At 48.6% G+C, this 24389-nt stretch overlaps 1 protein-coding gene across 3 annotated transcripts; it reads right to left on the reverse strand.

The window, feature by feature from the left end:
- Positions 1–85: 85 nt before the first annotated feature.
- Positions 86–22456, reverse strand: LOC125978102 (LIM domain-binding protein 3). 3 transcript variants are annotated; one of them, XM_049735147.2, is made up of 14 exons: positions 22140–22456; positions 17979–18130; positions 16486–16555; positions 14141–14163; positions 5748–5933; positions 4841–5001; positions 4342–4387; positions 3637–3687; positions 2987–3198; positions 2327–2696; positions 2039–2219; positions 1748–1868; positions 1552–1667; positions 86–1236 (listed from the first exon to the last, which is right to left on the reverse strand). In XM_049735147.2, the coding sequence occupies exons 1-14, from the start codon at positions 22233–22235 to the stop codon at positions 1147–1149; spliced, it is 1875 nt and encodes a 624-aa protein (XP_049591104.1). In that variant the 5' UTR covers positions 22236–22456; the 3' UTR covers positions 86–1146. The 3 variants fall into 3 exon arrangements, with proteins under 3 accessions (XP_049591104.1, XP_049591106.1, XP_049591107.1); XM_049735149.2 differs by lacking the exons at positions 4342–4387; positions 4841–5001 and having other exon boundaries at positions 22140–22454; XM_049735150.2 differs by lacking the exons at positions 5748–5933; positions 14141–14163; positions 16486–16555; positions 17979–18130; positions 22140–22456 and adding an exon at positions 15557–15879.
- Between the last annotated feature and the right edge of the window lie 1933 nt (positions 22457–24389).

Here is a 24389-nt window from a genome sequence, read left to right on the forward strand (position 1 = left end):
TGTGACCGTCTTTTTTTAATGTAAAACATAAAATTCAGTTTTCATTTATTTTTTGTTAGAACAAAAAAAACTCGAGACATGGTGCTTGCAGCAAATGTTTGACTTTAATCCACTTTCTCGATGTGGTGGCATAAATGCAAAAAAAGTGAGACGACAAACAAGGGTTATGCGTACGCATTCATGAAAATGATCGAAAAAGTGGACGGGTTTGAGCGTCCATTCCGCTCTGGAACAGTTGGATGCGTGAAAAAAATTTTTTGTTCTTGTTCTCCACCTTTCATGGGGAACTTCATTCGGGCTTTGAAGCAACGGGTAAATATGATAAAGTACATCTATTAACTCATTCAACTGCAGATCTCCTTTTATTTTCTCTACAAGCGAAAAACACAAAAACGTCTTGTGCAGGCTTGTGGTATCCACTCAAAAATAATCCCTAAAAAAAAGAAAGACAAACGCAAAGAAACTCCCGGATGCTTTAGATAAAACAATCAAACTCATATTAGATTAAGTAAATCCCTTTTGATGAGCACCAAATCAAGGAGTGACACTTGAAAAATAAATAGGACACAATGCATGCAAAAGCTGCATGAACTGTCACTTCAGGTTTCTGAAAAAATGTGGGACGGACATTGCTTAGTTCAGGGACGTGTCATGAAGAGCAACGATGTACAAATGTAGGAGAGGATGTCGTTGGTTGATTCTGGGTTATTCATAACTAAGGACAATCTATGTTGAGTTCAGGGGTCTGAGATAGTGTAGGAGAGCCCATGTTAGGTAGGCTGAGCAAACAAAAAAACCAGCTGCACTTCCAATTTTTTTTTCAAACTGTGTTCAAGCATGTCATTGATAGTTTCAATGTTTCATTTTCAATGTCTTCATGAAAAATCTATTGTTGAATTAATATTGTGAGTGCGCAAGAGTTTGAAAATTACTCATGCCAAAGTGAAGCTCTCACAAAACCTAGTCAAAACTACCCGAAAGCAAAGTTCTTGTCAAAACCACCTGAAAAGTGTTGTTTTTGCACACGCATTTAAAAGTAGTGATCAGTAGTTGTGTGTGTGTGTGTGTGTGCGTGTGTGTGTGTGTGTGTGTGTGCGCGTGTGTGTGTGTGTGTGTGTGCGTGCGTGCGTGTGTGTGTTTGCCAGGTTACACATTGATGGCATGAGCGTGCTTCTTGCACAGAGGTTTGTCTTTCTTGGAGTAGAAGGGTTGACCCTCCAGGTTCACGTGACACACCTGGAACGACAACAACAAAGTCACCCGACATTGATACTGACGATGGCAAATGTTCAATGCGCATCAAAGCTGAAACGAGCTTTTTTGACCTTCTAACATTTTGTTGAAATTGGACCTGACTTGACAAACAAATTATTTCTTCCATGAAATTGTCATTATTTCCAACAGTCTATTGCCTACATCTCGGCTGCATTATTTTGACTGTGCATGCGTGTGTGGCCGACAATTTTTTTTGTTTTGTCCAATCAGACTTCAGCCGCTTGGTCTCCTGGTGGAGTTAAAGAGGGTGTGGTGTTGCCTGAAAGCGTTTCTCACCGCACACACGAAGCAGGTGTCGTGCCAGGTGTGACCGAGAGCCTCGATGAATTTATCTCCAGCTTCTACCGGGAAGTCGCAGCCGTGACACTTGGTGCTGAACAGCGCCACGTAATCTGGCGGCGGAGCACAACGAGCGCCGTTGTTAGTGACTCGCTCACGCCATTAAAGTACACGAGGAGTGTCGGCGGCCTACCTTTCTCGCAGTATGGCTCTCCGTCCTCCATATGGAAAAGGCTGTTGCCAAAGGGTTTGCCGCAGGCAGCGCACACAAAGCAGGTGGTGTGCCACGTCTGCCTCAGAGCGTGCATCACTTCCTGCCAGGCCAGACAACAACAAGCAAACTACAACACCACCACCACATTCTTTTTGGTCAGAAATAGTTTTTTCCTTGACTGTGTCAAGTGGTCTCAAAGAGTGTAGGACAGTCGGGTAAAGAGTAGAGATGTCCATGGTGACCGACCGGCTTGTGTGTTTCACACCTTACCCCCATAATCTTGATGCTGCAACGGGCGCAGGTGGGGGCAAAGAACTCCTCGTAGCAGTTCTCGCAGTAAACGCTGTTCTGCTCCTCCACGAAGCTGACGTCTGCCAGCGACATGTTGCAGTAGTGGCAGTTGAACTCCTCCGGGTGCCACGACCGGCCCAGCGCCACCAGGAACGGACCCCTGCGACCGACACAGACCAGTTACCGACTCGGACAGGGCGGCAAAACCATGCCTCTCGAGGTGATGTGGGGAAAGGTCGAGATGGTGTTTGGCAGCGGATGGGTTACCTGATGATGCTGTTACAGGCTCCACACAACGGCGTACGGCTGCTGGCGGCAAACCTCTCAGCCCGTTGCGCCACCCCCCTGGCTACAGGGGGGAAGGGGGCGGGGCTAGGAGTGACTGGGGCGGGGCCAGGGGCGGCCGCCGAGGCCTTTGGGATGAACTGGGGCGGCGGGGGCGCGGCTTGAGGCAGCGGAGGCGCCTTGATGACGGTAGTGGTGGTCTTGCTCGGGTCAAACTTATTGGCAAAGGAGCTGTCGGTTACCCAGGGGGGGCGGTTGCCACCCGCGTCACCTGCTGCCTGGGGCGGAGCCGGGGCGGTAGGGTGGGTGTGAGTTTGGGGGATGTGTGGTGGCGGGTGAGCAGGTGGCGCAGCTGGAAGAGACAGGAAGCCTTAGTCAGGTGACCAACCTAAGATGGCAAGTAACTTGTGACTATCATTCAACCACCAAATCAACTGTTAAGCACTGTCGCGAGTTTCCACATCAAAAAAGACGTGCATCAATTGTGATGTCACGAAAGAGTTTCCCAGCTGCACACAAACACCACTCGCCCAACATATTTCCTATTCAACTCATCCAGTTGCGACAGAATAAACCGCTGAAACGTCCTTATCGACAAACAGGGATGTTAACTTTCTTTTTATGACGAACTTGCCGGCTCACCTGGCTGCGACGGGTAGATGCAGGCCGTGCTGACCACCTTGGGAGGGGCGGAGCTGACGGGTAACTGAATGGAACTCTGCTGGGTGGGCGTGGCCTGCTGGTAGTGCTGTGGGGGCGACGCCTGCGGCATGGGCGGGGCCTGCTGGTAATGCATAGTGAGCGAGCCTTGCTGGGCAGGGGGCACGGCGGCCGGGGCTGGCTGGCCAAATTGACTGGGGAGGAAGCAAAAGAGGATGCAAATCAAGGCCCGAAAAAGGTTGACAAATGACAATGACAATGAAGGCATTAGTTGATGATGAAGATGAGAAAGGTTAGAGTTGTGGCCTTCTTGCGAGTGCTTTCACTTTGCATTTGTGTTTGTCCCGTTCAGTTACATGCCATGTCACTATTTTTTTTTTTGCTCCATTTTCCTTTTATTTCACCCTTAATTGGAGTCGAATCAAATTCCACACAGTTGAGTTAACCCAAATTTTGGCTCGATACCCAAAGCAAAAATAAAGTAATAGACCAAGCAAGTATCCACGGAAATAGCCCCCAGCCCCAGTTGGCCATTCAGACAGCAGCGGTGAAATGGGAGTGGAAGCTCAATGAAAGACCAGGATGGAGCGGTTGCCACAGCGGGCATTGACGCAATCAGCCGGCGGCGGTACCTGGACACGGCCGCTTTGTGTTGGACGCCAGCAGGTGACTGATGCTTCAGGCTGCAAGTGAAGGACACAAAAAAGTGCAAATGTCACCATCCGACACGTGTGGCCCAAAAAAGATTGCCGTGCAAGCTTTGGAGCAGTTGGCGAGAGAAGAAAAGAACCCGCATTTGATGCCGCAGTAGAAGGGAACACGTTCGCCTGGTAAAGACTGCAAGAAATGTGATTTCTGCAAAAGCACACAAGAAAGGCTCAACCTGAGTCTGCTTCACTCTCAAAGGTGTCAAGAATACACATCAAGATGCACATATGTCAACAGTTTGTGGGGAAAGAACAAGAAGAATAAAACTACACTTGAACACCCGACAGCAAGAATGTGAGTACAGTAAAAATGAACAATCACGTACACACACAAAAGAGTGAGTCTTAGTATCGTGGGTCACTATTCAAATGCTGCTGTTGCTATGACGACAGAACAACCTGGACCGCTTTCGAAAGCTGGACCTCCAAGTGACGCTTTCCTTGCCAAATACACCTGGACACTGTATTAGGCACAACCAAGACTAAGGCAATGAAATAACTTTGGGTGTTTGTGACAGGTTGGTGGGCAGGTGGTGAGGGTGGAGGTGAGCTGAGGTAAGGTGGGCAGGGTTGGGCAGGGCAGGGTGGGACGTCCTGTGCAGGTTCTGAAGTGTGAGTGACGCAGCCTACCTGCTCTTTGTCAACACCTCAACACCCGCTTCCTCATCCTCCATTACTGTGAGACACAAACAAAATGGACGATGTGGAGTTAGCGATGCAAAGCATGTCCCGTGGGCCACAGAGCAAGTAGTCCACCGAGCATTTGCATCACAGGTGTCAAACTCAAGGCCCAGGGGCCAGATACGGCCCGCCACATCATTTTATGTGGCCCGTGGACAAATTGGGCATCAAATGCATGTGCCATTACTAAAATTGAAAATTGTCTTCACTTTTAAAAATCATCTTTTTCAAATAGTTGAACAGTCTTCAGTCAGTTGTCAGTTTCTTTTGTAGCTTATACTGTTTAGAATACGAGGCGTTCATACATTTATTCGGGTTGACATAATGGCCCTCCGAAGGAAACTATGACTACGATGCGGCCCATGACAAAAATGAGTTTGACACCCCTGATTCACATGATCGAGTCTACTGGAATATCTAAATAACACGGTGGTGGCCGTTTTCTCACCACACTGCGTTCCCGTTCCCATCATGTGGGCGAGCGTCTGGAAGCTTTTGGACTGGGTGCTGGCCTGGCGACGGCGTCCTCGCTCGTCCTCATCTTCCTGTGCGCTTTGGACCGCCTGGTAGACGGGCGAGGCGCTGTCCACCAGACGTTCTGGAAATGGACTGGGACCGGACACAGGGGGGACGCCACCACCACCAATCCACCCACCCGCATAAGACCCCGACAACAAGTCAGCTCAGAGCTTTCTTTTGGGGTACTTTTTGGGTGACGAAACCAAATAAAAAAGTGGCTTCGGAACGAATTTAAGTCATAGTGGGGGAAAAAAAGAATGTGCAACAATGGTACACAAAGAAGAAAAAAAGCCATGCCTGTGCTCAACACAGGAGATAAAGAAGTTCAGAACATTTGCGTATTATGATTGTCACTTTCAATCTGAGTGATGGAGGCTGATGACTGTCAGAGGACGAGGGCAGTTTTCACTGGATAATTTTTGTCATTTCGGACACAGCAATATTTTCATGGCAGACAAAAGCACAATGCAGCACTTGACACCATTCTCTCATTTGCCCTCAACCGCAACAACGCCCTCACAGGAGAGACAAGAGAGAGGAGAAGGAAAGCCAAAAATGCTTGCGCTTTCCAACAGTAGAGACCAAGTCTAGTGTGACGGGCGTGTCATCATTTACAAACAATTTGCTCCACTTCCAAGGCGATGACTGACTCCGACATTCCCGCAGAGTGAGATGATGCTTCCTGCAGTCTTTGAATGCGTTGCCATGCATTCACTCATTTCCTCCTCTCTAATCTGGGATTTTAGATTCTTTGAAAATTCCATGAAAAATGTATTTGTAGTGATTAGAGAGAGGAGATGGGTAAGGGAAGAAGCAGCTGGGCAGGGGGGTCTCACCCGGTCTGGTCTCCCTTGGTCATGGTCTGCCCGGCGATGGCGTCCATGATGGCGTCCTGCGAGTACATGCTGATGGGCGTGTTGTACTGGGCGTGGACGATGGTGGCCTTGCCTCCTGGGCCCGTGACCTCGATGGCCTTGTGGCTAGCCGTGCCGCCCTGCTTCACCACCACGCCGCCGACGGCGCTGAGAGGTGAGGACGGCGTACGGGTAAAAAGAGGTGCGGGCCTTTCGACCGCATGATGTCATCATTCACGCAATGCAAAGTCAGGCATGATGACCGCTCACGCCTGAATAAAATACCCTCGCATGCACTTCAGAAACCCTCTCTTACTCAGACACACACACGCGAGCACGCACACGCTCACGCACACACAACTGCACAACAAAAATGGCAGTTTAATGTTCAGAGTTTGTCAGTAGTGTGTGAAAACTGCTTTCATGCAACTTCCATGAGAGCATTTTATGTGAGAGAGCGTTTGGCAGAGTAAATTTCAGGTGCAAATCGGCTGTGTCAGAGGACAATTTGAAAGTGTGTCAGCAGTGAGTGCGAGAGCGTTTGCGCAGCGTGTGAGAGGTAATTCTGAATTCTGTGCCCTCACAACCCCTCACAAGCACAGAACCTGTCATCTGGGATCGACATGCTTCCGCCAATCAAATATCAGCGCCAGCACTGCGTGACCTTTGCCGTCACGGCGAGCGTCAGACAAGCCGGCGCCGACCGCCAACGCAACACAGCAATCCAACGCAACACAGCAAACCAAAGCAACGCATACACCATTGCTCCTTTAGCCGCGAATGCACCTTCACTTGGCAGCTTCGCTTGATTAGTTTGACACACACACACACACGCACACACGCACACATACGCACGCACGCACACACACACACACACACACACACACACACACACACACACACACGCACACAGACACACACACACACCAAGCCAGTTGTATCATTTGAAATGTCAATATGGCCTTTAAAGATCAAATGCGGAAAATAAAACAGCCTGAAGAGATTGTGACCGATTGTGTCCCCTTGCGCGACGCTAAGCTAATTTTAACATCCTCATCTGCATTGGACTCTAAGCCGTTTCCTTTTCTTCTGTCTTTTTTTTCCGGCGCACATTGTCTGATCTGTAATCTGTCAATCAGTTAATGGTCCAAAATAATGATATCACCTCACTTTCAGGCTCAGCTGGCCCAAAGTAACCAGGAACCATTCACATATTATGGTCCTCAGGAAAAAAAAAAAAAAAAAAAGCCAACATTTGGAGGGGGACAGTGTCATCAAAAGTTGTCGACTAACTTGATAATGCACGACAGCTATTTTGAAGGTCCTAGACGATATCATTACTTCCCTGGATTCCAAGCAGATTTGTGTTGCTGCTTTCATTGACCTGACTAAAGCCTTTGACTCCGTCATCCATTCCATCCTCCTGCAGAGACTCTCTATTATTGGCCTGTCATCACACACATGATTGGTTTGCCAGCTACCTAAATAATCGACTCCAGCAAATTAAATTGGATAATATTCTTTCTGACCCTCTCACCATCTCCAAAGGGGTTCCTCAAGGCTCGATCCCAGGCCCATTGTGTCACGTGCTGGCGTCACCTGCGACACGACCACGCCCCTCCTGTCAGCAGAATCGCCGCCACCTGCCGCGGGCTCATTGACAGCGCTATATCAGCGCTGCCAGCAAAGACCCGCGTGTCAGCCTGTCCCGTGATGCTGCTTCGCTCATCCGTCCCTGTAAACCTGACTCGCTTAACTATTTTGGCATTCCTGCAGAATTGCCTGTCCGCCCCAGCCAGATCGCCACTCCAGCACCCGCTATTCCCATCTTTCCCCACAACAAAGTCTCTGTCGCTACGCACTTGGCTGTACCGTCTGCTCCCTTACAGTACAGGCTGACCATTGCTATGCAGCCAGCAAACGACAAGACGGTATTGAGCCGACTGGAGCGAGCCGAGACCACCATCAGCAGCCTGTCCGCCGACATCTGGACGCTGATCGAGGTGGGTCAACAACAGCAATAGCTGCAGCTACAGCAGCAGCAGATGGCCCAAGCCCTCCCGGGACTGTCGGTAAATGCGTCCCCGGCTGTCACGGCACCCCCGCACCACCCGTCTGCCGAGGCCAGGAGGCTCATGGGCATCCCGGAGCCCTGCCTCAGCAATATTGAGACGTTTAATGGAGATCCCAAGCACGTAAGGGCATTCGTGACTAACTGCCGCATAATGTTCGGCCTCCAGCCCGTCACGTTTGCGATAGAACCTGCCAGGGTAGAGTTCGTCCTGACCCACCTCACGGGCGAGGCGTGGCTGTGGGGACTGGCTGAATACGAAAGAATGGGTCCGGCTTGTGATTCGTTCGACGGCTTCGCGGAGGAATTGCTCCGCCTATTCGACCTGGGCTCCGCCACCGAAGACGCCGCCGAGGAACTGGCGACGCTGCGTCAAGGTAGCCGATCGGTCGCGGAGTACGCGCTCAAGTTCCAGATGTTGGCTGGCAGCAGCGGATGGAACACGCCGGCGCTCGTTAGCACCTTCCTCAACGGTCTCGCTGAATATAAGGACGAATTAGTGTCCTATGATCGCCCTCGAACCCTGGAAGGCATGATGGACTTAGCGGCCCGAGTAGACCAACAAATCCAGACTCGGCGGTGCGATCGGGAGCGGAGGTCCCTGCGGAACCCGCATGGTCACCCTCCTCCGTCTGCTCGGGACCCGCCAACCACACCACCAGCCGAGCCCATGGACCTAGGAGGAGCTTGAGTCCCCTCTGAGGAGCACCGTCGACGCCTCTCACTAGGCTTGTGTTTGTACTGTGGGGAGGGGGGTCATCGGGTTGCGAGGTGCCCGTTAAAAGACCAGAGCTCACGCAGCGTCGGGGGATCCGCGTGAGCTCGACCAGCACCGGCTCTCCCAGTCCCGGCACACTCATGCTGCAGGCTCATGTCCAGCTTGCAGCGGGCGACCAGAACGTGGCAGCCTTGGTGGATTCCGGGGCGGAGGGGAACATCATGGACATTGTCCTGGCTCGTCAGTGGGGAATCGACTTCCTGCCTCTGAGCCCCTCCATTCCTGCACGTGCCATTGATGGCCGTCTGATCGGCGAGGTGGCTTTCGTGACGGAACCAGTTAAGTTACTGCTCTCTGGCAATCACCATGAAACCATCCAGTTTTTTCTTCTTTCCCTCCCAGGACAGCGGCTCATTCAGGGGCACCCTTGGCTGCAGCAGCACAACCCGGTGCTGGACTGGGAAGTGGGGGTTGTTCGGCAGTGGAGTGAACGCTGCCATCGTGTGTGCCTGAAGGCGGCCACCAGCCCACTCGGGAGAGCCCCGCCCAGGTACAGTCCTGACATCTTCAATGTCCCAGCGTTGTATCACAAACTCAAGGAGGTTTTTGTAAAGCCAGGGCCACTTCTCTTCCCCCACACCAGTCCTACGATTGTGCACCTCCCCTCCCAAGGGCCGCATCTACTCCCTGTCCGGTCCTGAGCGCAGGACCATGGAGGAGTACATCCGGGAGTCCCTGGCGGCCGGCATCATACGGCCATCCTCTTCGCCTGCTGGAGCGGGTTTCTTCTTCGTGGAGAAAAAGGAGGGAATACTCCGCCCGTGTGTCGACTACCGGGGAATAAACGAGATCACTATAATGAACCGCTACCCTCTGCCTCTTCTTTCTTCCGCCTTCGAGAGCCTTCAAGGTGCCACCATCTTCACAAAGCTGGATCTTCGCAACGCCTACCACTTTGACTTTGACTTTGATCCGCATCCGGTGGAAGTGGAAGACGGCTTTCAACACCCCGAGCGGACACTACGAGTACTTGGTGGTTCCATTTGGGCTCACCAATGCCCCAGCAGTTTTCCAGTCCTTAATAAATGATGTTCTAAGAGACATTCTGGACAAATTTGTGTTCGTTTATTTGGACGACATCCTCATCTTCTCCCGCTCGCTCCCTGAACACATCAGACATGTCCGGGCGGTGCTGCGCCGCCGCCTCCTGGAGAATTTGCTCTATGTGACGGCAGAGAAGTGCGAGTTCCACGCCCCCTCTGTCAAATTCCTCGGCTACGTGGTGCGTGAGGGATTCATCGAAATGGACCCCGGGAAGGTGCAAGCGGTCACGTCATGGCCTGTTCCCGAGACACGCAAGCGGCTGCAACAGTTCTTAGGATTCGCAAACTTATATCGCCGCTTTATTTGTGGATACAGCACGGTGGCCACGCCCCTCACCGCCCTTACCAGCCCCGCCTCCCCGTACAAATGGACAGAACAAAAACAGGCATTTCGGGAGCTTAAGAGGAGATTTACATCCGCTCCCGTCCTCTGAGTTCCCGAGCCCGACAGACAATTCGTGGTCGAGGTGGACGGTGTCGGATGTCGGGGCGGTGCTGTCCCAGCGTAGCAGCCAAGACGATTGTCTCCACCGGTGCGCCTTCTTTTCTCGCCGCTTGTCAGCCACAGAACGGAACTATAACATCGGCAATCGGGAGCTCCTCGCCATCAAGTTGGCCATGGAGGAGTGGCGGCATTGGCTGGAGGGCGCCACCACTCCATTCATTGTCTGGACCGTACCTGAGATAGGCCAAGAGACTGAACGCGAGACAAGCACGGTGGGCTCTTTTCTTTGACTGGTTTGAGTTTTCTCTTTCCTACAGACCGGGTTCCCGTAACGCGAAGGCGGACGCCCTGTCACGTTTGTTTCCTGGTGGGGAGGACGGACAGGGCCCGCCTCCCACTATCCTCCCGAGCTCGGTTCGGGTGGCGGCTCTTTCATGGCAGATTGAGCGCCAAGTGAAAGCTGCCTCGCGCGATCAACCTGGCCCCAGCAACTGCCTGTTCGTCCCTGAAGGCCTGCGGTCGTCCGTCCTGCAGTGGGCGCATGACTCACGTCTTGCCTGTCATCCCGGAGCTGCCCGCACGAGGTACGTGGTGGCCCAGCATTTCTGGTGGCCCACCTGGCAAGTGGACACCAGCGATTACGTCAGAGCCTGCTCAATTTGTAACCGCTGTAAGACGTCTACTCGTCCTCCGGCCGGGCTGCTCCAGCCCTTGCCGGTTCCCCGGCGTCCCTGGTCTCACCTGTCGATCGACTTTGTCATGGGCCTCCCCCCCTCGGAAGGGAACACGGTGGTCCTCACGATGGTGGTCCGTTTTAGCAAGATGACACATTTCATTCCTCTGCCTGAGCTCCTGTCTGCTCTGTTCGTCACCACGGTCTCCCACAAGACATCGTGTCAGACCGCGGCCCACAATTTGCTTCCACCTTCTGGGCGGAGTTCTGTCGACTCCTCGGCACTACGGCAAGCCTCTCCTCAGCGTTTCACCCTCAGTCAAATGGGCAAGCGGACCGCCTGAACCAGGAACTGGGCAGGTCCCTCCGATGCATGGCCGCCTTGGAACAAAGCGGGTGGGTCCAACAGCTTCCCTGGGTAGAGTATGCTCACAATTCCCTCCCCAGCTCGGCCACGGGGCTTTCGCCTTTCCACTGTGTTTTCGGGTACCAGCCACCCTTGTTCGCCCACCAGGAGCATGGTGCAGTGTGCCCGTCGGCCCTGGCTTGTGTCCGCCGTTGTCATCGAGCCTGGGTGAGGGCCCGGATCACTCTTCTCCGCTCAGTTTCAGGCTATGCCCGCCAGGCGAACAAGCGACGGACGCCGGCTCCGGAGTACAGAGTGGGGCAGCGTGTGTGGCTCTCGACGCGGGATTTGCCGCTGCGAGCGGGATCCCGCAAGCTGGCGCCCCGCTTTGTTGGACCGTTCCCTATTCAGAAGGTGATTGGCCCATCCGCCGTCCGTCTTCTCCTTCTAGAGTCTATGAAGGTTCACCCCACGTTCCATGTGTCTCGTGTGTGGCCCATCTTTGAGAGCACATTGGCACCGGCGCCCGTCCCGCCGCCTCAGCTCGTCAAAAGGGGTCCGGCTTATGCCGTCCGCTCCTTGCTCCGATCACGGCGGCGCGGTCGTGGTCTCCAGTACCTCGTGGACTGGGAGGGTTATGACGACGCGCACCGATCCTGGGTGCCGAGCCGCTGGATATTTGACCATTCGCTCATCGCGGAGTTCCATCGCTGTAATCCGAACCAACTGAGTCCTCGGCGCGGACGTCCGAGGAGGGACGAGGAGACTAGGGGAGAGGATCCGAGGTGGCCTTGTCCGCCGGCACCGGGGTCTTCTGCTCCCGCGTCCGTTGAACCTGCGTCCGCCGTGGAGTCGGACGCTTCGACGGAGTATTGACCCCCCACCTGGTCGTCCGGGGGGTTGCCTTCTTTTTTTTTTTTTTTTTTTTTCTTTTTTTTTTGGTTCCTGGGGACCTCGGGACCCTTGTGGTGGGGGTTCTGTCACTTGCTGGCGTCACCTGCAACACGACCACGCCCCTCCTGTCAGCGGAATTACCGCCACCTGCCGCGGGCTCATTGACAGCTCTATATCAGCGCTGCCAGCGCAGACCCGCGTGTCAGCCTGTCCCATGATGCTGCTTCGCTCATCCGTCCCTGTAAGCCTGACTCGCTTAACTATTTTGGTATTCCCGCAGAATTGCCTGTCCGCCCCAGCCAGATCGCCGCTCCAGCGCCCGCTATTCCCATCTTTCCCCACAATAAAGTCTCTGTCGCTACGCACTTGGCTGTACTGTATGCTCCCTTACACATTGCTGTTCTCCATTTACATTAATGATGTAGTCAAGTATGTCGGCAGTTCAAAGATCCACCTTTATGCTGATGATACTATCCTATACTCTGAAGGTCCTTCTCTCTATTCTGCAGCATCCTCATTACAACTTAGCTTCACCACCACAATATTTCCATAATCTCCATCTCCTTCTTAACACTAAGAAAACCAAATGCATAATTTTTAACTGGTCTCGTGCTCCCAACAATACCCCTAAAATATTTTGTGCAGATGGCACTGAACTCGAGTTTGTAAATTGTCACAAATATCTTGGTTTATGGTTGGACTTGTCACGTCTCGTCCCCAACTGCTCCACTATGTGTCTGTTGTCTTGGTTTCTGTCTGTGTGCTCGCCCCTCCCCTCCTGTGTGCCCATGATCAGTGTGATTATTCCCACCTGCCTCTCGTTACCTGTCATGTATATAAGTCCTGTCTGCCCCTCACTCCCGGTCGGATCATTGGTTGTGGTCGTTCGGTGTTGGATTTATGTTGTGTGTTCATGACATGATGTATTTTTGGTTCCTGTTCCTGTCATTGGTAATGTCACCCTGTCTTTTTGTTTCACGTCTTTTTGGTCAGTCACGTTGTTAGGTTTTGTTAAGTCATGTCAGTTGCCGAGTCTGTTAGTTTGCGTTCTTCAATAAACCCTGGTCCAAGCTGCCCTTGGTCGTCTTGCTCCATTTCCATCCGATCCTGACAGGACTCGTCCCTCTCCTTCACTACCCACATAAAACGCCTACAGTCAAAAGTCAAATCTCGTCTTAGCTTCCTCTATCGCAATAAGGCCTCCTTCACCCGTGCAGCTAGACACTCTCTTGTCAAAATGACCATCCTGCCCATTTTTGATTATGGCGACACCATCTATAGGATGGCATCCCACTCCACTCTCAATAAGCTGGACCCTCTTCACCACTCCGCTATCCACTTCGCCACAGGTGCGCACTTCTACACTCACCACTGTGATTTGTATAAATTAATTGATTGGACATCACTCCACACTCGACGACTTCACCGTTGGTTTCACCTCATTTACAAATCCATACTCGGGATGTCACCACCCTATCTCTCCTCCCTCCTGCACCGTCATCATTGTTCCCTCAATCTAAGGTCCAGTAATCTTATTAAATTCACCATACCCAAAGTACTTACAGTTTTTGGTCGAAACTCCTTCCATTTCTCTGCAGCTTATGATTGGAATACTATGCAAAATACCCTTAAATTCACTGTCATCACATCATTTACAGTTTTCAAACAAAAATTGCAACAAGTTTTAACCGACTCCTGCAGCTGATAGTTTAAATATGTTGTTATGTTGTATAGTTTTATTGTTCTTGGTTGTTCTTTATTTTTGATTGTGTATGTATATAACCTTGTTTTATGTATTTATTTATTTGTTAGCACTCCATCCCCCACCGCTCTCAAAGAGCCATTGTTCTTTGGGTCAGGCCGCAGTTGTAAATAAGAACTTGTTCTTAATTGTTTGCCTGGGTAAATAAAGGTTAAATAATTTCAGAAAAATAACAAAATGAGGCCACCTGTTAGTAGCACCATATCACTGCAAATTAACAAAACTCAACCAGCCCAGTTCAGCAGCTCCTTCCTGGCGACACATGCCGTGCAACGTTAAAGTCGGCGCTGCCATGACAACATAAACACACACACACACACACACACACTTAATACTTGATGCGCTCGGCACGACGATACTAACTTGGGAACAGAGGGACTGAAAACCTGGTTTTGGCCATGGGCAGAGAAGGAAAGCGGCCAGCCAATATGAGGACGATGAAGAGAGAGAACATTAGTCACATGACATAACTTTCAGTTTGTGGGAAGAGGAAGAAGAGGAGTATGACGAGGAGGAGGGGGGAGGGGGCTCCAGTAGGTGATCTTACGGAGGAGAAAGGTGAGTGACCTCATGAGAAATTACATTATTTGCTGCTTCTCTGCAAGAGTGCCCAACAAACCCGAATGACTGAAAGGGCTCCACACAGATATGAGAAGGTTCTACTTTTAATTAGCGGCATTGATTCAAAACTCCAAATGCCGGACAGAAGCAGCTCAAAATGTTGCTATTCATTCCCTGCATCCGGCTTGTGGACAAACACAACGAATGAGCCTGAAACTCGGCCCTGGTGGGACTTGAAAAGGTTGGACTGAAGTCAAGCGACAAGGAGGGCTCATCAATCAAGCCTTTGGTCAAATGTCTTGCGTGTCTAAGGGAGCGAGTGGGCAACCGGCTGCTCCCAGCCAAAGGCATGCTGGGCAATGGAGTCGGAGCTCTGTTGCACAACGTCCTCACTAGCGCTCGCCTCCAAACAGTCAACAGGGGACACCCTCGCTCCGAAAGCGGGCTGAGCAAACTAATCACAAATTCTTTCTGTCTCATCTTGGAATCTAAATTCTTTTGTCCAGTCATTAGTCAGTCTTGTTATATTAGTGGCCTTTTTTCCCTAAAAGTGATTAAATATATTAATTTCTTTCTTAGACTCTTTAATTAAATAAATTAATAGTATTAATATAATACGAAAATGCCGGTCCAATAAGTTTTTTAAATTAATTGGTATTGATTGAATTCTTTGCAAATAATGAATTGAACAAGCATACCATCCATCCACCCATCAATCATCCCGCTTATCCGGGGGAGGGGCATTCCCAGGCCGGTTAGGAGACAATGTCATGTCCTGGCTCGCCCCTGGGGTCTAATTTTCCTCCCACGAGCCATAACGGACAGCCTCCCTTACTGCCTGTGTCCTCCGGCGGGTTCGGGGTTGCCGCCACGACCGAGCAGCTTACAGCTGCAGCTCCGGTCGGCCGCCTCAACAATGGAGGCAAGGAACACTCAGACTCAATGTCCTGGGATGGGCTCCAGAGCATGGGCGAGCCTCGTGAGCATAAGCGCTTCAGGAAATGGATAGGTGGATGAAATAAACCATTTTACAAAAATATTTTCTTTTTTTCCAATCCTGGGTCCATATGTCAAATCAAAAGTGGAAGTTGAGCACCAAGATTTGCCCACCCTGCTTTCATTTTGACAGCAAATGTTCTGAAGTTCTTGCTTTTTGCCTTCACTGCCATGTTTGGATGTTTTTGTTGTTGCTGTACCCCCCCCATTCTGGCTACGTACCCCGCGGGGAGGCCTGCCTGAATGGCCGCCATCTCCCTCAGAGTTTCCTCTGAGTACAGGCTGACGGGCGAATTATACTGCTTCCTGTGGGTGGGGCTGCCAGTCAATTGGGCGGGCCCCGGTGAGCCGCCGCGGACTGGCGGGCGACCGTTCACCTGAGACCACGGCCAGGGAGGAGATGAGCAGAAGAGGTCCATCAATTAAATTCTGTTCTAAACTATGTTTGAAGTTACCACTAGGGAGCAGCATCAGGTTGTACGACAGAAAATATAAGTGACCCTAACATGTAGCACAGTGGTTCTCAAAAAGGGGCCCCCGGCGAGCCGTCGCTCGGGCGTCTACAAATATTTTGCAACTCATCTCATTCTGATGTCTGCTGGTTTGAAAAAGTTCATATCGCCCTATTGGAACAGGCGTATCAATTAAGCACCAATACGACGTCACTTTATGAATCAACTTTGACAGGAATATATTATTTTTGAAAAATATTATTTTTGGAAAATAAGCCCCCCCCCCCCCACCACCACCCCAGAATAAAAGGCGCAATACGAGGATTAAAAAAAATTGGAAATTCACTTGGTAAGTCTGTCTTTCATTCATAATTCTTAAATTTGCACTTGAATATTATTACCGGTTAGCTTTGAAAAATACTACTTCATTATAACGACTCCTCATTTAAATCGTAAAATGACCAATTCTTCTCTTTCAATTCCGAAAACATTTAGAATGAGCTCGTTGGGATGAAGAACAGGAAACATGCGACCCAGAAGGTGTTCTGGGAGCCCCAAAGTTTGAGAAGCTCTGTATGAGGATTAATGCCAAATTCATTTTGATGTTGTAAGTCTCGTTTTGACAATGTTGTCTGCTTTGGGAGGCAAAAAGTCCCATTTGAGGGCAAGAGAATTGTGATGCGCTGTGGGAAAGCTCACCTGCTGGTGAGGGATTATTGGAACACAGGCGTCGATTCTTGGCGTTGGCATAACAACAGGACGCTTCGCCCTTTACAGAGAGGGACAAATGTTCATTTGACATGCTGCAAATGCTAAACGTCATGTGACAGTACAAATAAATTCATGACTTCATTTGCTCCCTCCTACCCCTCCCTCTAGGTTGTTGCTCAAAATGATTGAGTCAATTTTGTCACTGCTGGCCACGCATGTTCTCCACAGGCGCAAGTCACTTGTTTGATTTTTGAGGGGGCAACAAACATCTTCATCTCCACATGCTTGCAACGCTCTTGCTGGGGGAGGTCAAAATCCATCGTCATTGCGTCTTATCTGCATCACCCGCAGCGCTGGTGCTCAGTTATGAGACAGCGTGCACCGGCCGACATTCATTTCCTCAGTCAACTTATCAGATCTTATCTGTTGGGGGAAAAAAATAAAAAATCTTTGGGGCAACCAGGGGCCCACGTCTACATCCGCGCTCCTGCCCTCTTGAAGGAGCAGTTATAAATTATGCACAAAAAAAAAAAAAAAAAAAAAAAAAAGAGAGTCTCCACAAGAGACACATCAATCTTAACACAGCTTCCGTCAACATCCAATGCAACATTTTGGCTCATATACGTCCTTTGGGTACCCACACCTTGTTTTTTCTTTTTTTTAATAAACGTTACGTACAGAGAGTCGAAGGTTCCCAACATAGTGGAACAACAGGCACGATGCCTTTGGCAACTGACTTTGTTATCGATCGCCTTCCACCGCGGGCTCCTTTCTCATCATAAGCAAAACGAAAATATGAAAATAATTCCACTCATGTTTCTTAGTCACAAGTTGCTTTCTTTGAAAATGTTTGCCAGGGAGGCCACAAAAGTGGCTCGATATAGCGAGCAAATTGCTTTTGGAAGCGCTTTACTCTCGTGGGTGGGTCATGTGACGTCTTTTCCCCCCCAGGATCAACTTCCAGGCATGCACAGAGACAACATCTTCATATCTGCTCACATCTTTGGGCTGTATATTACTACTGTATTACTTTTCTTTTCTTCTTCAAATAATATTCGGTGGAAATGAAAAGCGAGCTGTTTGAGAAATATTTCAAGAGTCAAACAGCTTTAGTTCAAAAGCATTTTTTTTTTTTTTAATACTGCCACAATGTGTACGCACAGCATTTTTTGTGTTTTATATGAATTTGGGCGAGATCCGTTGAAAAACATATTGTATTGGACGAGTACAGTCATCGGTGGGCCAGAAAAATAAATAAACGGCTGGATTCTGCGGGTAAAACTGTCCCTCTCTCTGGTAATTGGTGGCACACCCAGAGGTTTTGTTTTTTGGAGGGGGAGGCTATTTGCGGCTGGGTTCGGGCCCTATGACTGTACGTTGCGTCTCTGTGTGATGGCGATGTGGCGCTTCGCCAGGTTCTATTTCAAAGGCACAGGCGGGTAAACACAAGACGTGTAGACCGGAGGACCGTTCGCACTTACTTGGTCATGGTGAGTGCCAGATTGTAGTTGGCCATCTTGATCTTGTTCTGGGCCTCCAGGTGGGTCATACCCTCAGTGCTCACACCATCAATGGCCATGATGACGTCGCCCTGGACCAGGTTGGCGTGTGCCGCCTTGCTACCCGGCGTGATCTGGACAAAATCGGAGCAGGCAAACATGAATCTGTAAGCATCGCTTAAGATCTAGAGACGAGAGCGTCCAGGTGTGAGTTGTGGTCAACAGCAGTGATCTTATTGTTTTCCCTCGAGATGAGGCAGACAAAGTGGCTGGGGAGAGGCAATTCTGGGATTCCCTCAATTTGGATAAGCGCTTGAGAATGGGTGGATGATCCCAAAGACTGTATTGCATACTGCAAATGACCCAAATTATGTCACAAAATATGTGTGGAACTTTAAAGGTTCAGCTCCTGGTGCTTGGAGCCGAATGAGTGTTTCTGAGTAGACTAAAAATATCTTTAATATCTGTGGAGGTTAGCTTGACCATCTTAAAGTAACGACCCTGTGCACTTCTAAGAGTAGATGCTAACAGAGGAGGTAACTTATGAGACGTGTGTGTTGGCTGACCTTCAGTAGCTAAAAACAGCATTGCGCCTGTCAACAGTTGCACTATAACAGCGGTGCTGTGCAGAGGAAGCTGCTCAGCCCTTGAGAATTCTCGATTCGGGTCCAGTACCGGCAAAAATTAAAGCTGCTATTCTGTAGAAATGTTGCAAGGCAAACTAATACCCAAAAAATTTTAAGCAAAAATTGAGCTTGGTAGATTTAAGTAAACAGGAGCTATGCGCATTTCAAATATAAAAACGGGGACGGTAATGGTCATATTTAAAATATTGATGTCTTGGCTTTAAATCTCAACTTAAAACTCGCCCAGCCTCACCTTCTGACGTCTGAATTTTGGAGTCCTTAACTGGCATTTCCATCTGTTAGTTCATCAAATGGACCCTGATCCAACACTGCACACCATCTACACCAGGGGTGTCAAACTCATTTTTTTCCTCAGGCCACATCGTAGTCAGTTTCTTTCGGAGGACCTATATGACTGTCAACCCAAATAAATGTATGAACACCTCATAATATACAGGACTATCTCAGAAAATTAGAATATTAGTAGAATAAGTTCTTTATTTTCTGTAATGCAATTAAAAAAAACTAAAACATCATACATTCTGGATTCATTACTAATCAACTGAAATATTGCAAGCCTTTTATTATTTTAATATTGCTGATTATGGCTTATAGCTTAAGAAAACTCAAATATCCTATCTAAAAAAAATTAGAACATTTGCTCAGACCAAGTGGGAAAAAAAAAGATTTATAACAGCAAAACAAAATCAAACATTTGAACAAACCATCGCTGACTGTGGGAACTTCACACTGGATTTCAAGCAACTTGGATTTTGCTCCTTTCCAGCCTTTGTCCAGTCTCTGGTGCCTTGACTTCCAAATGAGATACAAAACTTGCTTTCGTCTGAAAAGAGGACTTTGGACCACTCTGGAACTGTCCAGTGCTTCTTTTCCATAGCCCAAGTCAGACGTTTCTTCCGTTGTCTTGAGTTCAGAAGTGGCTTGACCATGGGAATACGGCTATTGTAGGCCATTTCCCGGACACGTCTGTGAACAGTGGCTTTTGATACCTTCAGTCAACTGTCTTTGAAGCTCCCCCAAATTCTGGAAGCGACTCTTCTTCACAATGCTGTTAAGACTGCGGTCATCTCTCTTGGCTGTGCAGCGTTTCTTGCCACATTTCTCCCTTCCAACAACTTTTAACTTTTTGTGGATGCACTTTGAAACTGCACTCTGTGAACAGCTTGCTCTTTGAAAAATTTCTTTTTGTGTCTTACCCTCCTAATGGAGGGTGTCAATGATGGTCCTTTGGACAGCAGTCAGATCAGCAGTCTCCCCAAACTTGTGATTTAGTTTACTGAACCAAGCTGAGTGTTTTTCAAGGCTCAGGAAGCCCTTGCAGGTGTTTCAAGTTAATTAGACCATTAGAGTGATTGGTTGAATACCCTACTAGTATACTTATTCATGATGTTCTACTATTTTGAGATAGGATATTTGAGTTTTCTTAAGCTGTATGCCATGATCAACAATATTCAAATAATAAAAGGCTTGCAATATTTCAGTTGATTTGTAATGAATCCAGAATGTATGACATTTTTGGTTTTTTAATTGCATTACTGAAAATAAAGAACTTTATCACAATATTCAAATTTTCTGAGACAGTCCTGTATACAGTATAAGCTACAAAACAAAATGACAACTCATTTTCTAATCAGACTAGTAAAAACTGGTCCCCAAAAAATATTTAGAAGTGAAGACAATTTGCAATTTTAGTAATTTGATGCATGATTTGTCTTCGCGGGCCACATAAAATGCGTGGCATCTCCACATCTGGTACCCGGGCCTTGAGTTTAACACCTGTGACCTACACTATCATGGGATGTGGTGAAGGTAGTCCACTGCATCCAACGCAGCCTGATTAGAAAAAAAGTTGAGCATTTTTTGCAAAACGGGCACATGACGCAGTGCACTTGTGGACCACTGCAGACCACGACACCGGAGCAACGTCGAGATTCTCTTGTCTACACCATCGAGACCAACCGACGCTTGGCGCTGAGAGTGAATCCGGATGGTTATATCAAAGCACCGAGTTGCGAGACCCCAGAACTTTCTCGGGCCGCATTGTAGTCATAGCTTCTTTCGGAGGGCCATTATGACTGTCAACCCAAATAAATGTATAAGCACCTCATATTATATACAGTAAAAGCTACAAAACAAATTGACAAATAACTCGTTTTCAAATAAGATGAGTAAAAACTGGTCAAATATGAAAAAAAAAAAAAGATATTAAAAGTGAAGACAATTTGAAATTCTAGTAATGAGACACAAATTTGATGCACAATTAGTCTTTGCGGACCGCTTAAAATGATGTGGCGGGCCGTATCTGGCCCCCGGGCCTTGAGTTTGACACCTGTGCCTTACACACTTGAAATCGTACACCTACCCACGTTACCATACGTACATTATACCTCTGTTGGCATCGCCACAGTTTGGAGTACCACACTCTTTTTATCGCACACCTCACGTGTGTGTGTGTTCTATTTGGGGTGGCTTTACACACTTCACCCCAACCGGATGCAACACACACTCATAGCCCCCGCTGCAGCAGCTTGTAATGTTGCACACCTGCATACACTCGAGCAGTTTGTTGTATGTTGCAACATATCTCCGTATGTTGAAAAGTCAAACTTGCCAGATGAGCAGAGCAGGGCTTTCGACTTTGTCTATTCCGAGCGCACGTAAAACCAAAACCGCTTCCACTTTTAGGCCTGCGCAGATCCGCTTTCAGCTGCCCTGGATAAATGCTGGCAGCTGCCACGCCCCCCCACCCCCTGAGACACACACACACACACACACACACACACACACACACACAGTACCCCACCCAGACAACTCACTTGTGTCCCCAAAAGACTTCTGTCCTCAGGACCCCGTGTGGCAAGCAATGAGCAAGCTTTTTTTTTTATCTCATCCTGTGTACGTTGTGAGCACTCACAAAGGGTGGGACAGAACCAATAAGAACCAACCACGGTTTATTGAACACTGAACAGAGCTAATCTGAGTTGATTCCCAAGAAGTCTTTGCACTAGGACTGCAACTCATTAGTTCAATCATAGCTTAATTCCCAATCAAATCATGAATTTAATTTCCCCGTTTCCTTCTTTAAAAACAAGAAATGATTTCAAATTGCCAGTACAGGCAAAGCAATAACCTAAACTGATTCAGTTATTAGCTTGGTCTGCAAAATCTGCAAAAATATTGATCTTTCCTTGCCGGGTTACCCCTACAGAGAAGCTTCTTCTTATTCCTCCAAGACACCCAAATATTACCTGTTCTCCGCAGAGGATAAAGAATACCCGCCAGTTCTCTGTGTTTTATCCTTGCTCCTCGTTGTGACGTGAGCTGAGTTACCGGCACCGTACAGCGCGCATATCTCAAGGTGAGAATTCAGCCAAACAATGGCTGGCATCTCTAAAACCTCGTCTGAAGGGTCACTCACTGCGCTGGACTGGGCCATTAAAGCTCTTTCTGATTGTGAATCACATGAAGATGTACAAGAAGGTGAGCGTCATCTTACCCGGGAGATGGTGAGCGGCATGTTGAAGTCCTTGCCTCCCTGCAGCCGGAAGCCCCAAGGTCCTGGGCCGGGCAGCGACACCGTGTATGAGCTCATGTTCCAAGCTGGGGAAAGTTCCCTTTTCTTAAAAATAAGGTAACGGCTTTTTCTTGTTGTTGTCTTGGCTCAGTGGTCTGAAATGGCCAGAGCGGGCGGACGCGAGGGCGGGCCAGGGGCCTCTGAGAGCACAAGAAGAAGATGTGAACACAACAAAAAAGTGTGAGGAAGTCGAGGAGGACTCGCCTGGTCGGACGGGTAGAAGTGACAGGCTAAGAATAGACACAGATAGTCGGTAGGCATTGTGCGGCATGGGGGGAGGGGGGGGGGGGGGGGATAAGGGGGGGCTGACTTATATGGCATGAAAGGGGACACCGGTTATGGCATGCTCGCTGTGATTCAGCTGCGCTAATATAGACCCGCTTGGTTCTTGTAGAGGCCACCCATCCAGACCCCTTAAGGGTCTCCCTACAGTGGACGAGGCCGTCAATAATTTAACACCAAAAAGGTCACGCGTGAAGAGAATGGGCGTCATTACGGAAATGTCACACGGCCTATTAATGAGAGGTCGCCTGTCATAAAGCGGCAAAATAATCTTGAGGTACAAAGAGTTTGACAGATTGTCATTGACTGCACTCCCAGTTTTTTGTTTCATTATGAACTTCAAATTCAGTATTGCTGAGTAGATGTTATTCCCTTTGTCAGAAATGAAGGAAAAGTCATCCTCTTAAATGACCAGTCATTGTTTTATTAGAAATTTGGTGAATCAAAAGGACCATTGATATTGGTTACTTGGTATCTATCGGTGTTGATGAGTCCTCAAGACTTTCGTACTAGAATGGTATCAAAAACGGTTACTCAAAAATCAAATGGCTTGGAGTCCGGTGCATAAAAAATAAATAATTGTGGCCATCCCTAGTGGAAGATTGTTATTTGTGTTATTATGTGTACCTCAAGGGGATCGGCCTCGTGAGTGATGGCCACAATCTGGAATTGTGCTTCAGTCGTGGTCCCGGTTAAAAAAGGCCCCAATTTCATCCGTCTTAGACTCATTCTGCCTTCATGATCTCCACCAAAAACTTTGGTCGATGGTCAATAGACCACCCGAGTAAAAGTGCTTCTTGAATAATGCCAAAATTATGATTTCGCAGCGAGACCCAAAGGTTGGTTCACGGGATCTCACTGCTGTGCTTGTTAAGCGATTTGCTGGCTTTTGTCACTCGGCCACAACAAGCAGTCGCACCTGTGACCTTAATGGGTTTTTATTTTGGCAGCCGCCAACAACAGGTGGGCACGCACGAAGTCCAACCGTCAGCATGCCTCGCCTGAGGGGTTTCTGTCAAACATATAATGTTACTATACCGTAATTTCCGGTGTATAAGCCACAACTTTTTTCCAAAATTTTGAACCCTGCGGCTTATAGTCAGGTGCGGCTTATATAAGATTTTTTTCGTGATTTTTGTTATGAATTGATCACTTTTACTCTTAACACTATTATATACAGTAAACGCTACAAAACAAACCGACAAATAACTCGTTTTCAAATCAGACGAGTAAAAACTGGTCAAATATTTTTAAAAAAAGATATTAAAAGTGAAGACAATTTGCAATTCTAGTAATGACACACGAATTTGATGCACAATTTGTCTTCGTGGGCCACATAGAATGATGTGGCGGGCCGTATCTGGCCCCCGGACCTTGAGTTTGACACCTGTGCTCTAAACCCTTTCTCTTACTCTGCCATGTGACTCAGAGATTACACAAAGCAGTGGCGCTGTTTGGACCATCTGCATTGTATTAAAACCCAATCAATCAGCATTTAAATTCAATTCTTCTGACATTTTACTCACCAAAAACAAGTTGTAATGAATGTGAACTTTTAATGCATTTTATTCAGAAGGTTACTTTGAACCCTGAGGCTTAAATGGCGGCGTGGCGTACTTATGGATTTTTACGGCCTCCGGCCTCCAGGGGGCGCTCTAGCAGGAAGCAAGAGCGAGACAGGCAAAGAAGAGATAATGCGCCGAAAAAGACGTGCTAGTTTGTGTTTACAACATTTTGCGCATCACGCAGAACGCGATCAAGACGGACATTACTGAAAGGAAGCTTTTATACACAAACCGTCATTATGGGGGACAAAAGAAATGCATGATGTCGCTTTTAAGCTAAAGGCAGTCGATGTTGATGACATTGTGTTGCGGCACCCTTTTCTTT

Source organism: Syngnathus scovelli, chromosome 12 (genome assembly GCF_024217435.2).
Source record: "Syngnathus scovelli strain Florida chromosome 12, RoL_Ssco_1.2, whole genome shotgun sequence".
Classification (NCBI taxonomy): Eukaryota; Metazoa; Chordata; class Actinopteri; order Syngnathiformes; family Syngnathidae; genus Syngnathus; species Syngnathus scovelli.

Bases quoted from the DNA above. Each gene is read 5' to 3' on its own strand.
- LOC125978102 (XM_049735147.2), bottom strand. From the start codon at position 22,235: ATGAGCTCATACACGGTGTCGCTGCCCGGCCCAGGACCTTGGGGCTTC. The intron at 18,131-22,139 runs GTAAGATGACGC...GATTTTGTCCAG, and splicing joins TGCCGCTCACCATCTCCCGG to ATCACGCCGGGTAGCAAGGC. The intron at 1,237-1,551 runs GTGAGAAACGCT...TTGTCGTTCCAG, and splicing joins ACACCTGCTTCGTGTGTGCG to GTGTGTCACGTGAACCTGGA.